Source organism: Pempheris klunzingeri, unplaced genomic scaffold (genome assembly GCF_042242105.1).
Source record: "Pempheris klunzingeri isolate RE-2024b unplaced genomic scaffold, fPemKlu1.hap1 Scaffold_50, whole genome shotgun sequence".
Lineage (NCBI taxonomy): Eukaryota > Metazoa > Chordata > Actinopteri > Acropomatiformes > Pempheridae > Pempheris > Pempheris klunzingeri.
In genome coordinates, this window is record NW_027254954.1 from 332,501 (window position 1) to 346,195 (window position 13,695).

A 13,695-nucleotide genomic window follows, 5' to 3' on the forward strand; every position below is an offset into this window, starting at 1 on the left:
GATTGGTCGGTATCAGTCTGTATAAAGAAGCGTCCTCTGATTGGTCGGTATCAGTCTATAAAGAAGCGTCCTCTGATTGGTCGGTATCAGTCTATAAAGAAGCGTCCTCTGATTGGTCGGTATCAGTCTATAAAGAAGCGTCCTCTGATTGGTCGGTATCAGTCTATAAAGAAGCGTCCTCTGATTGGTCGGTATCAGTCTGTATAAAGAAGCGTCCTCTGATTGGTCGGTATCAGTCTATAAAGAAGCGTCCTCTGATTGGTCGGTATCAGTCTGTATAAAGAAGCGTCCTCTGATTGGTCGGTATCAGTCTGTATAAAGAAATGCAGCAGCACTTTCCGACAGGCATCTAGTGAGGACCTTTCTGTCACATGGTTCATAGTCCAGTAAGAAGAAACCAGCAGTTATCAGGTGATGGTCCGATAGAACAGAGTTTTGGGGGAAAACTGTTAACTGTTCAGTTTCTCAGCCAGAACAAGGTCCAGGGTTAAAACAGTGAGTGGGTTCATTTACACTCTGAGAGAAGCCAACTGAGTCCAATAGTGAGACAAAAGCAGAGCTCAGACCATCATCATCATCGTCCACATGAATATTAAAGTCACCTACTATAATCACTTTGTCCACACTGAGGACTAAATCTGATAGAAACTCTGAGAACTCAGTTAAGAATTCTGGACCAGGAGGGCGGTACACTGTGACAACTAAGACTGGTTTTAGTGTTTTCCAGGTTGGAAGAGAGAAGCTAAGGACAAGGCTTTCAAAGGACTTATAGTTAGGTTTAGGTCTTGATTAATAAGCTGGAGTTGAAAATGGCTAACATACTCTTCATGGTGCAGCAGGTTTCAGTCAGATCAATAAATCAATATGGTGGTCAGATATCAGATCATTTACTGAAACAGCTTTGGATGGCTGAGATCTGATGTTTAAAAGTCCACTTTAACTCTCCTGTCCTGTTTCATAGTGCTAGTGGAGGTATTAACTTTGATTAGATAGTAGTTGTATCAACGTCTGCATGTAATCAATAACTGACTGTCAAATCAAATAAATTCAGTATGATTCAGAAACATTTTGACAATATTTATTGTCACTTAACATTTAAGTAAACAGATACATAATACTGTAGATAGGTAGAACGTTCTTGCCTCATTAAGTAAAAGAGGGGCTGCATTTAGAAATAAGAGAAAATGGTCTCTGTCCTGCCTCCTGGTCTCTGCCCTGCCTCCTGGTCTCTGCCTCCTGGTCTCTGCCTCCTGGTCTCTGCCCTGCCTCCTGGTCTCTGCCTCCTGGTCTCTGCCCTGCCTCCTGGTCTCTGCCTCCTGGTCTCTGCCCTGCCTCCTGGTCTCTGCCTCCTGGTCTCTGCCTCCTGGTCTCTGCCCTGCCTCCTGGTCTCTGCCTCCTGGTCTCTGTCCTGCCTCCTGGTCTCTGCCCTGCCTCCTGGTCTCTGCCTCCTGGTCTCTGCCCTGCCTCCTGGTCTCTGCCTCCTGGTCTCTGCCTCCTGGTCTCTGCCCTGCCTCCTGGTCTCTGCCTCCTGGTCTCTGCCTCCTGGTCTCTGCCTCCTGGTCTCTGCCCTGCCTCCTGGTCTCTGCCTCCTGGTCTCTGCCTCCTGGTCTCTGCCTCCTGGTCTCTGCCTCCTGGTCTCTGCCCTGCCTCCTGGTCTCTGCCTCCTGGTCTCTGCCTCCTGGTCTCTGCCTCCTGGTCTCTGCCCTGCCTCCTGGTCTCTGCCTCCTGGTCTCTGCCCTGCCTCCTGGTCTCTGCCTCCTGGTCTCTGCCTCCTGGTCTCTGTCCTGCCTCCTGGTCTCTGCCTCCTGGTCTCTGTCCTGCCTCCTGGTCTCTGCCTCCTGGTCTCTGCCCTGCCTCCTGGTCTCTGCCTCCTGGTCTCTGCCTCCTGGTCTCTGTCCTGCCTCCTGGTCTCTGTCTCCTGATCTCAGCTCTTCAGTTTTTGGACTAATAAACTCAGCCGACTTCTAGATCAGAGAGCAGCTCCGTCCAAAGTGGGACGGATGCTGTCTCTCCCAATGAGACCAGGTCTTCCCCAGAAAGACCGCCAGTTCTCTATGAAGCCCTCATTGTTAGCTGGGCTCCACCTCCACAGCCAGCGGTTAAATGATGACATGAGGCTGCACATGTCATCACTGGTCAGGTTGGGTGGGGGGGGTCCGACCGTCATGACCCGTCCTTGGGTTTTGCTGTTTGTCCTTCTTGCTGCTTTATTTCCTGTTTAATTTGGGTTTCTTACTCTTTCCCCTCATTTCACTTCCTCCCATTGTGTGTTTTCCCGCCACCACTGATTGCATCTCCACCCCTCCCACCTGTGTCTCGTTACCTGCCTGCCCCGATGTATTTAGTCTGTGTCTCCCCTGTCCTCTGTGCCAGTTCGTCTTCGTTCCCCGTGACAAGCGTTCCAGCAGTTTTTCTTGTGTACGACATTCCTGGTGTTTGATTTCTGCTCTTGCCTTCGACTCTGTCTCTGCCTCGCCCCTCCTGGATTTGTTTTCCCTTCTCTCTGACTGCCTACCCGTGTACCGAATCTGCTAGTAAAGACTTTTACCTTATCTGCCAGTTGTCTCGAGTCGTGCTATAGAGTCCACCCACATGTGGTTTCCCAGACGTTACACCAACATTGTTTTAGCAAAGTTACACTCCACATTAGTGACCTCTGAACGGTGTCATTCCCGCCTACGGGAATTAAAAGTGTAGTGTAGTGTAGTGTAAAAGTGTAAATATCCTATGGTGTAAATATTCATTTCATTTCATCACAACCATATATTTATATTTATATTTATATTTATATTTATTTTTGCTATTTTTGTCTTTTCTATTGCTTTGTTTTTTTCACTCTCCCTGTTTATATTGTTGCTGCTGTAACAAGAAAATTTCCCCCTATGGGGATCAAATAAAGAAAGTCTGAAGTCTGAAGTCTAAAACCTCACCAAACCTACGTTTATCCTCAGCCAGCAGTTGTAAATGCGATTCAGAGTCTCCTGCTCTGGCCGCTGGGGGGCTTCACGGTTCTGACTGTGGAGCTGCTGGAGTCGGTTAGAGACATGAAGTGGATGGTGCTGCATTGTTTGGGGCTATGGAGTTGACAGACACCCAGCCACCCTGGAGCTGCCGGGGCACCACTTTCACTACAGGAGGCAGGAAGAACTGAACATGTGACACACAGAGGGAGGAGCCATCGCTGACTGTTAGCTAGGTTAGCTGCTAGGTTAGCTGTTCAGCTAGCTGACTAAACTGGAAAAAGCGGGACAGGTGAACAGGTCTCAAGTGGATCAACTAACCCATGTTTCATGTGACGTGCAGCTGACCTCTCAGGCTCCACCCCTCCTGGGACTGTGTGGTTGCTGACCGACCAATCAACTGTGGAGTTTACTTCTGATGATGTTAACAATCTGTCAGGGTTCAACGCCACCTACAGCGCTGCCAACACCTCCACCCTGTCAGGTAACACAGTACTACACCTGTGAGTAGACTGTCAGACTGTGTGTGTGTGTGTTTCTGTGTGTGTTTTTACACGTGTGTGTTTCTGTGTGTGTGTTCAGACCAGCAGAAGCTCACTTGTACCTTTGAGGGGGGTCTGTGTTTCTGGAGACAGGAAGCTGCTGATGATGGCGACTGGATTCGGTCTCGCGGTCCCACCTTTCCTCTGCTGAGCGGCCCGACTGTCGACCACACGCTGGGCAACAGCTCAGGTAAGAGCAGACTCACCTGTATCATCTGTCGCAGGTGTGCAGCCGGTAATGTTGTTGTTGCTCTGCATCTCCATACTTCCTCCTGTTAAACTCTGGGCGAATTCTTGAATCCTTCATTTTCAATTCTTGAATGGTTGTAGTATCAGTAATATTAATAGTAATATCAGTAGTATTAATAGTAGTATCAGTAGTATTAATAGTAATATCAGTAGTATTAATAGTAATATTAGTAGTATTAATAGTAGTATCAGTAGTATTAATAGTAATATCAGTAGTATTAGTAGTATTATTAGTATTAGTAGCGTTAATAGGATTAGTGGTACCAGTAGTATTCTTAGTAATATTTTCAACAGTACTGACCTGTTTGTGTGTGTCTCCGTCAGGTTTCTACATCATCACTCCTGTGAGTCCCGGCCTATGGCGGAAGAGCTTCAGGATCCACAGCCTCCCCCTGACTCCGCCCACAGAGCCCATGTGTCTGAGCTTCTGGTAAACAATGAAAAATAAACAAACATGTAAACAATATAAACAAATAAACACATAAATGATAAAAATAGATTTTTTAAAAAAAATAAACACAATGAAATAAACTACAAATACACAAAGTAAACCAATGAAGGTTTGGCGGATGGATCAGTAAACAGGAAGTGGTCTGCAGGTATCACATGTTTGGAGAAGACGTCCACCGGCTCAGAGTCCTGCTGCTCCAACCGGCACCATCACACGCTGTTACTGTGGCATTCCAGAGAGACGGTAACTACGGCGACAACTGGAACTACGGCCAGGTGACCCTCAACCTGACAACAGAGACCACGGTCAGTAACATCACAGTCCACAGACTGATCAGGTAATTGATCCTGATCGACTGATCAATGAATGACGATCGGTTCGGCCTCTGCAGGTGGTGTTTGAAGCTCTGAAGGAACGAGGGATGAGGAACGACATCGCTCTGGATGACATCACACTGACCTCTGAGGCCTGTGGCCCCGCCCCCCCTGACCCAACCAATGTTCCACCTCCAAGGACCACGCCCCCCATACCAGGTGACTCACAAACCCCGCCCCCATACCAATAGCGGCAATTCATAACAAATGTTATCTTAGATTGTCTCCATAAAGAGCAGCTCAGATCAAACTCTTTCAGTAAGAGACACAATGATTCAGGAATTCAAGAATTTAATTAAGGATTATGAATAACAATAACATGACTAATAAAGGAAAAACTCCCCTTTAACAGAAAGAAACCTGGAATAGAACCAGGCTTGGGGGGGGGGGGGGGGGGGGGGGCGTGCACAACAAACAACAACCATAATAGCAATAACTATAGTGCTGATAATAGGAACATGTCTAATAATGATCAATATGGTAACATTGAAAAAAGTGACAACAGTTAATATGTGAATAATAATAACAGGACTAATATCAGTAAAAAGTGTCGGTGGCTGACGATCCACAGCAGGAGAACCAGGACCAGGATCCACAGGAACCAGAGAACCAAAGCAGGAGAACCAGGACCAGGATCCACAGGAACCTGAGAACCAAAGCAGGAGAACCAGGACCAGGATCCACAGGAACCCGAGAACCACAGCAGGAGAACCAGGACCAGGATCCACAGGAACCTGAGAATCAAAGCAGGAGAACCAGGACCAGGATCCACAGGAACCAGAGAACCAAAGCAGGACAACCAGGACCAGGATCCACAGGAACCAGAGAACCACAGCAGGAGAACCAGGACCTGGATCCACAGGAACCTGAGAACCAAAGCAGGAGAACCAGGACCAGGATCCACAGGAACCAGAGGACCACAGCAGGAGAACAAGGACCAGGATTCACAGAAACCAGAGAACCACAGCAGGAGGACCAGGATCCACAGAAACCTGAGAACCACAGCAGCAGGACCAGGACCAGGATCCACAGGAACCAGAGAACCACAGCAGGAGAACCAGGACCAGGATCCACAGGAACCAGAGAGCCACAACAGGAGAACCAGGACCAGGATCCACAGGAACCTGAGAGATGAGAAAAGCACAGAAAGGCTCCGGGGAAGATACCGAGTTAGTAACAGACATTAAAGAGACATGAAGCATCAGGATGGAGAGGAAGAGGAGGAGAGAGGAGCCCAGTGCATCATGGGAGTCCCCCGGCAGTCTGAGCCTATAGCAGCATAACTAGGGGCTGGTCCAAGACCTGATCCAGTCCTGAACTATAGGCTTCATCACTAAGGAAGGTTTTTAGTCCACTCTGAAATGTAGAGAGGGTGTCTGCCCCCCTGAACCCAGACTGGAAGGAGGTTCCACAGGAGAGGAGCCTGATAGCTGAAAGCTCTGGTTCCATCACTACTTTAGAGGACTTTAGGAACCGCCTGCAGTCTGGGAGCACAGTGCTCTAGTGGGGTAGTACGGTACTATGAGCTCTTTAAGAGATGATGGAGCCTGAACATTAAGAGCTTTGGAGGTGAGGAGAAGGATTTTAAACTCTATTCTAGATTTGACTGGAAGCCAGTGAAGAGAAGCCAGTACAGGAGAAAGATGGTCTCTTCTCTTAGTTCTGGTCAGAACAGGAGCAGCAGTGTTCTGGACCAGCTGGAGAGTCTTTAAGGACTTATTGGAGCAGCCTGATAATAAGGAACAGAAATAATCCAACCTGGAAGTGACTAATGTGTAGACTAGTAATTCTCAGACTCCTCCCCTACACCAGGTAACACACACACTACTGTTTACATCATTCATTAGTGTTAATTGCTGATGATCAGGTGACTATTTTCCTTCGTACTCTCAAATGATGTTCGGACTTCATGATGAGTTCAAACAGTGTTCAAACACCTGTGACGTGGATCCATTCTAACTCCGTCCTCTCTGCTCTGATTGGTCTAGCTGACTGCGGCGGACCTTTTGACCTCTGGGAGCCAAACTCCACCTTCAGTTCACCAAATTACCCACAATCCTACGGGCACAAGGCCATGTGTGAGTACACCTGTGTATAGGCTACCTGCTACTTTATCATGACCACTTACACCTGTGCACTCACCTGCTTTACACTGGCTGAGTCTGATGGGTCATTATGAAATATTTCTAATAAGTCCTTCCTGTTTCCTGTCAGCTGTGGTCACAGGTGGTAATTTCAGCTCTTTATATTACCCATGATCCTACGCTCTGATCTTGTCAGCTGCTTTAATAATGACCAGGATCATCCAGGATCGTCCAGGACCGTAGAGACTTGATTTTGACATTAATGTTAACTCAAGGTCAACCTACTAGCTTTCAACCATGTTTCACAGTTTTCCTCAGCAGATTAATGACGTTCAATCAAACCGGTTCGTAACTGGACCATGAGCTCAGGTTTTTTCAAATGTTTCCTCAGATAGTCTGTCACGGCTGACACCTAGGCCACAACACAGGAGGAGGTGCACAGGAGGCTTTACTGTAAATAAAGGAAATTTATTACAAACAAATAAGAGCATGGGTGGCTGGGTGTAAGAAGAGAGAGCTCTGGTTCTATATAACCTGGTACACTGGCCAGGTGTGTCAGGTTAGGTGATTGAACGCTCCGCCCAGCCAGGGACCTGCAAAAGAAGAGCAAGAGAGAGAGAGAGAGAGAGAGAGAGAGACGACCAAGGCTCTGGGGCTGTAAGAAGTCAGACAAGTAGTCTGGAACCTCTCGGTTCATTTTTGACTTCCACAGGGCGTCATCAACGAGCGTAAACTAAACTGTGGACGCTACGAATTGATGTTCAGCCAATCAGAGATACCAAACCAGTGACATCACCAAACCTTTTTTAAGTAAAAGCTTTAAGTGCAGCGGTTTGTTCGTTTAGAGGAAAAGTATCGGATAAACAGTTGTGATTGGCTGATCCAGGCTGTGTTCTGGCTGTGAAACATGAACAGGTAGTGCTGCACTTCTCAGAGGAACCATCACTAACATTAGCTATTGTTAGCTAACAATAGCCATCGTTAGCTAACCACCACAGGCTACCTGAGCCAAGTGAGAGCGTGGCTGAGCGTGTTAATGTGAGTGAACCTGTCGTCCCGTCCTGTGTTGGCCATGTCAACCGGTTTGGCCTGAAAATATCTCTGTGATTACCTGGTGTTCTGAACCTCACCTGCAGCCTGTGCGATGTTACTTTCATTACCCATGATCCTCTGCTGCTGCAGGTCTCTGGACTCTCCACACCACTGAAGGTCGGAACATCCAGCTCCACTTCCTGGACCTCGACGTCGAGGCGGCCTATGACATCGTAGAGGTGCGAGATGGGGGGGGGCCAAACTCCACCTTACTGGGTAAGGATGATTTTACCCAGAATCCTTTGGTACGTATGAACATGTGACAGTTTATTCTAGTTCAGGTCTGAACGCATTCTGATTCCAGAGGTCCTCACTGGCAGCAAGGGCCCCAGCCAGAACTTGTTCTCAACAACCAATCAGATGTCAGTGTGGTTCTTCACAGACCACTCGGGTTACGGCCGAGGATTCAGAGCCAACTTCACCTCCGGGGTCAACCTGGGGTCACCAGGTGAGCTCAGGGTCAGAGGTAGAAGCTGGATTCTCCTCTATTGTATGAGACGACAGGACTATTGACTACTGATCATCTATCATTCATGCTGTGTGTGGACAGCTTCGTGTGCAGGTGGTCAGTTCCAGTGTCAGACAGGAACTTGTATCCATGGTAACAATCAATGTGACGGCGTGGCCGACTGTCCTGACGCCTCAGATGAAGCTGACTGTGGTGAGTCGATCAGGTGGAGCTTCTCCAGTGATCAATACATGGGGTCAATACTGACGACACGGATGTTCATTTCAGTGTTTTCTTTGGTTCAGAAACTGTAGTGACCTCAGCTCTGTTACGTTAAATCATCGTACCTCATGCCACATGACATCATGTTGCTTTACCTTACATTATGAAGCCTTGTGTCCTGTGACACAACAGCCTGGTACATTGTGTGATATATGTAACAGGACATCTTATGTAGCATGTCGTGTTACGTTCCATTGTTACATTTTGCTTTGTTATCTTATGTTGCGTCAGTTCATGTGACATTAGGCGATGTTGTGTTGAGGACATTATTTGTATTTAAGTCATTTTCAGGTTTTTTGTTAAAATGAATGTTGTTACGTCATGGTCATGTAAACTAAACTAAACTTAACCTCTGTTCAGCTCTGTTACACCACAAATGAGTGTGTGTGTTTCAGTTGTGTTACAGGTGAACGGCTCCAGTTGTCTCCACTTTCAACTCATTTCCTCTCTGCTCACTGTGTGTGCCGACACCTGGAACCCTCACCTGTCTGTCTTCACCTGTCAGTACCTGGGATACAGGTAACTCACCCGTCTGTCTTCATCTGTCAGTACCTGGGATACAGGTAACTCACCCGTCTGTCTTCATCTGTCAGTACCTGCGATACAGGTAACTCACCTGTCTGTCTGCAGGTCTGGGGAGGCCTCACTGCTGCCGGCTCTGCCTCAAGATTCACCGTTTACAACCGTAACAGTCACAAACGGATCATTGGAAACCAGTGTCAGGTACTGAAAACTGGGACGGGAACTAGAACGACAGCTAGACCAGAAGCAAACAGTAATGGAACCCTGAATCCCAGAGTCACTGAAGACCAGAACCAGAACTGGAATAGGAACCTGACCTAGAACTAAAACTACAACCACAACCAGAACTAGAACTATAACCAGAGCACTGATGTTCAGGGTCAGGTACTGAAGACCAGACCCACAACCTGACCTAGACTCAGAACCAGACCTAGACCTAGAACCGGACTCAGACTCAGACTCAGAACCAGAACCAGAACCAGTCTGAGGAGTTCAGTCCAGAGTCACTGATGATGGTTGTTTGTTCACAGTGAAACCTGCAGCAGCAAGAAGGTGATTTCACTGAGCTGTGGCAACCAACGTAAGAACACACACACACACACACACACACACACACACACACCGCCGTTGCCGTGGCGGCGTCCAGCTGAGCACCTGAAGGACAGCAGTGTGGATTGTGAAGTTGATCAGATGAACGTCTCACACACGTCACACATGTAAAGCGTGTTTCAGGTGGAGGTGCGTGTGTGTCAACAGTGACTGATTGTGTGTGTGCGTGTGTTTTAGCGTGTGGGGTTCGACAGGTCACTGATGACACCAGGGAGATGGACCAATCAGCAGAGAGAACACCCAGTCCAGGTGAACCAGTGAATTCTGCCCTCACTCTGATGTGTTGTTGGTCTGTAGGTTTTCTCTGTCTGACTGCTGCCTTTGTGTACCTGTCAGCTGTGGTCAGGGTCGTGGGCGGGGTTAACGCCATGAAGGGGGCATGGCCATGGATGGTGTCTGTGCAGTGGAGGGGGCGTCACGTGTGTGGAGCCTCTCTGATTGGCCGAGACTGGCTGCTGACCGCCGCTCACTGTGTCTATGGGTGAGATACATTCATCCTTTAGCCTGTCTACCTTCAACACCTGCCTACCCACGACGCCTGTCTACCGACGACACCTGTCTACGAATAACAACTGTTTACCTCCACCTGTGCACCTTCATCCTGTTACCATGACTACTGTTACTGTAACCTCTTAGCTAGGTTGTAGCTGCTGGTTAGCCATGAACTAAATGTCAGCTAGCAGGCTAACAGCTACCGTCAGTGTAGCTAATGCTAGTGGCAGAAATACATTTGTAGCCAAAAGAAAGACGTGACGTTAAAATATGACATGACACATCAGCAATTAACACTAATGAATGATGTAAACAGTAGTCTGTGTGTTACCTGGTGTAGGGGAGGAGTCTGAGAATTACCAACTAGTCCATGCATTAGTCATTTCCAGGTTGGATTATTTCTGTTCCTTATTATCAGGCTGCCCCAATAAGTCCTTAAAGCAGACATGTCAAACTCAAGGCCCGCGGGCCACATCCGGCCCGCGATGCAATTATATACGGCCCGCGAGATAATTTCATGTGGCTATTAAGAATGGCCCGTCGGTAAACAGCAAAGCTCTTAATGTTCAGGCTCCATCATCTCTTAAAGAGCTCATAGTACCGTACTACCCCACTAGAGCACTGTGCTCCCAGACTGCAGGTCTACTGGTGGTTCCTAAAGTCCTCTAAAGTAGTGATGGAGCCAGAGCTTTCAGCTATCAGGCTCCTCTCCTGTGGAACCTCCTTCCAGTCTGGGTTCAGGGGGCAGACACCCTCTCTACATTTCAGAGTAGACTAGAAACCTTCCTTAGTGATGAAGCCTATAGTTTAGGGCTGGCTCAGGCCTTAGACCAGCCCCTAGTTATGCTGCTATTTCCTTATAAAACAGGCTGAAGAGTTAAATATGAAACCATTGAAAGTAATGGAGTGATGAACAAAATTTTCCTGCTGCTGAATGTGTAGTTTAATTGAAGTTTAATCAAACGCCTACTTTGGTTTTCCTCAAACAGACGCTGGTTGAGCAGCAGTGAAACACAAATCACATGAGCACATGATATGAAGACAAACCAGCAGCTGAAATAAAAACAAACACAAGTTCTGAGTACCTAAAAATGATCAACATGGTCTAAGAACAAGGAACAGAAGAGATCTGCAGCTCTCAATAAAGATCGATCATCAATATCTATCTATATCTAAATAGATCATGAAACCATGAGATCATTTACTCATTTTGTCTCTATGACGACGACTTCATGTTATATCTGTCCGAATAATGTTCGTTCGTGACGCAGACACGTTTGTTCCCCAGGAAGGACGTCCTCCCGTCCTGGTCGGCCGTTCTTGGTCTTCACTCTCAAAGTGACGTAAACTCTTTGGACGTCCAAACCCGACAAGTCGATCGCATCGTCATCAACAGACAGTACAACAGACAAACTAAACAGGCCGACGTCGCCATGATGCATCTGCAGCAGCCAATCGGCTTCACCCGTCAGTATCAACACACACAAAACAAACATCTCACCTGCTGATTTATTGAACAAATTTGTTTTCTTAAGATCCAATTTTTCATGACACAAATCAATCAGTGACTCAATAAATCATCATCACGTTATTAAGAATGATCAAAGTGAACATAACAAACAAGAGAAACTGATCAGTTTACAGTAATGAATTAACACATGAACTTCATGTGACAGCCTCATACATATGACAACGATGGGTTTTAACATTTCAAAATAAATCTACTCAAACTCTTGTAAATGACATTTAAAGGCAAAAGATCAGACAATATTAGCATAATCCAAAACAAGTAGCAACAACTGGCTGACAACTTGTGTCTTTATAAAATTAAAAAACAGACTCAACAACACACTGGATAAAGTGAAGAAATTCCTTCACATAAATATTTCAGTCCAGACTCGGAGCTTCAGACGAACTCTGCTGTTTCACACTGAGCAAAGAAGACAATAAGTTTGCGTTAGAAGACAATGACGACGGTTTCCATGCCACAAAACCTCAACAAGTTTTCTATTTTTTACTGTAAAAGTTTAGTTATCAGGTTATTTCAACATCTGTTAGACACAGCTGTCATCAAAGTACCAATCTTGTTGCAAAAAATAAACTTAAAAGATAAATTGAATTCTTTGTGAAAGAACTTGTGGTCGTTCTGTTTGCAGAGTTCATCCAGCCGGTGTGTTTACCTCCAGAAGGTCAGGATGTCACTGCAGGAAGGAAATGTTTCATCGCTGGGTGGGGACGAGACGCAGAGGACGGTGAGACGCATCACAAGACATCGGAAACGTAGAGACACATGACAACATCACAACGGGTAACCATGGAGACAGGTTTGGGCTCAGTGGCCGAGGACAGCGGGACAGTCGAACCTGCCGAACCTCCGACTCAGACCAGAGTCATCGTCACCATGGTTACTGCTGCGGGCAGAATAAGGAAGACACACTTTATTCATGAATCATCGTCACAATGCAAGTTCACCACCTGTCTGTCTGTCCACCACCTGTCTGTCTGTCTGTCCACCACCTGTCTGTCTGTCTTTTCACCACCTGTCTGTCTATCTCTGCACCACCTGTCTGTCTGTCTGTCTCTTCACCACCTGTCTGTCTGTCTGTCTCTCCACCACCTGTCTGTCTGTCTCTTCACCACCTGTCTGTCTCTCCACCACCTGTCTGTCTGTCTCTCCACCACCTGTCTGTCTGTCTGTCTCTGCACCACCTGTCTGTCTGTCTCTGCACCACCTGTCTGTCTGTCTGTCTCTTCACCACCTGTCTGTCTGTCTGTCTGTCTCTCCACCACCTGTCTGTCTGTCCACCCACCACCTGTCTGTATGTCTCTCCACCACCTGTCTGTCTGTATGTCTCTTCGCCACCTGTCTATATGTCTCTCCACCACCTGTCTGTTTGTCTATCTCTTCACCACCTGTCTGTCTGTCTGTCTCTTCACCACCTGTCTGTCTGTCTGTCTGTCTGTCTGTCTCTTCACCACCTGTCTGTCTGTCTGTCTGTCTCTCCACCACCTGTCTGTCTGTCTCTCAGGTTCTCTCCCTGACGTTCTCCAGGAGGCCAGGGTTCCTCTGGTGCTTCAGGATCTGTGTCAGCTTCAGTTACCTGAGTATACCATCACCTCCAGCATGCTGTGTGCCGGGTACCCCGAGGGGGGGGCTGACGCCTGTAAGGTAACCACTCACCTGGACTCACCTGGACCTGTTTTGCTGATGTTTTGAATCTTATTGACAGTTTGGCGAATCAGACAGAGCTGCGTGCTGATTGGTTGATGTGAAAAATTGATAATATTTGAACTTTTTGTTTCCAGGGCGACTCTGGAGGTCCACTGATGTGTCTGGACGATGGACACTGGACTCTGATTGGTCAGTCTCACACACACAAACACATATACCCAGTGGTGTGGGCGGGGTCTGGGGGCATGATGCATTCTAATTGGCTCCTGACAGGTGTGACATCGTTTGGGATTGGCTGTGGTCGTCCTGAGAGACCTGGAGTCTACGCCCGAGTGTCTGCCTTCACCTCCTGGATCGCTCAGACAAGACGTTCCTCCTCCTTATATTTGAATGAATGAGTTCTCATCCAGTTAAAAAG

The 13,695-nt window shown here is 47.3% G+C and overlaps 1 protein-coding gene across 1 annotated transcript in view; it reads left to right on the top strand.

Moving 5' to 3' along the window:
* Positions 1-13,675, top strand: part of tmprss15 (transmembrane serine protease 15) — a 19,916-nt gene extending 6,241 nt beyond the window's left edge. The window contains exons 10-28 of the mRNA XM_070856019.1: positions 3,304-3,444; positions 3,543-3,692; positions 4,076-4,181; positions 4,351-4,507; positions 4,594-4,735; positions 6,565-6,654; positions 7,843-7,968; positions 8,057-8,200; positions 8,303-8,413; positions 8,878-9,001; positions 9,113-9,205; positions 9,535-9,584; positions 9,791-9,862; positions 9,950-10,094; positions 11,394-11,572; positions 12,262-12,357; positions 13,135-13,274; positions 13,412-13,466; positions 13,551-13,675. Coding sequence (XP_070712120.1) covers positions 3,304-3,444; positions 3,543-3,692; positions 4,076-4,181; positions 4,351-4,507; positions 4,594-4,735; positions 6,565-6,654; positions 7,843-7,968; positions 8,057-8,200; positions 8,303-8,413; positions 8,878-9,001; positions 9,113-9,205; positions 9,535-9,584; positions 9,791-9,862; positions 9,950-10,094; positions 11,394-11,572; positions 12,262-12,357; positions 13,135-13,274; positions 13,412-13,466; positions 13,551-13,675 — 2,246 coding nt within the window. The remainder of the gene's footprint in view (positions 1-3,303; positions 3,445-3,542; positions 3,693-4,075; positions 4,182-4,350; positions 4,508-4,593; positions 4,736-6,564; positions 6,655-7,842; positions 7,969-8,056; positions 8,201-8,302; positions 8,414-8,877; positions 9,002-9,112; positions 9,206-9,534; positions 9,585-9,790; positions 9,863-9,949; positions 10,095-11,393; positions 11,573-12,261; positions 12,358-13,134; positions 13,275-13,411; positions 13,467-13,550) is intronic.
* Positions 13,676-13,695: the final 20 nt, after the last annotated feature.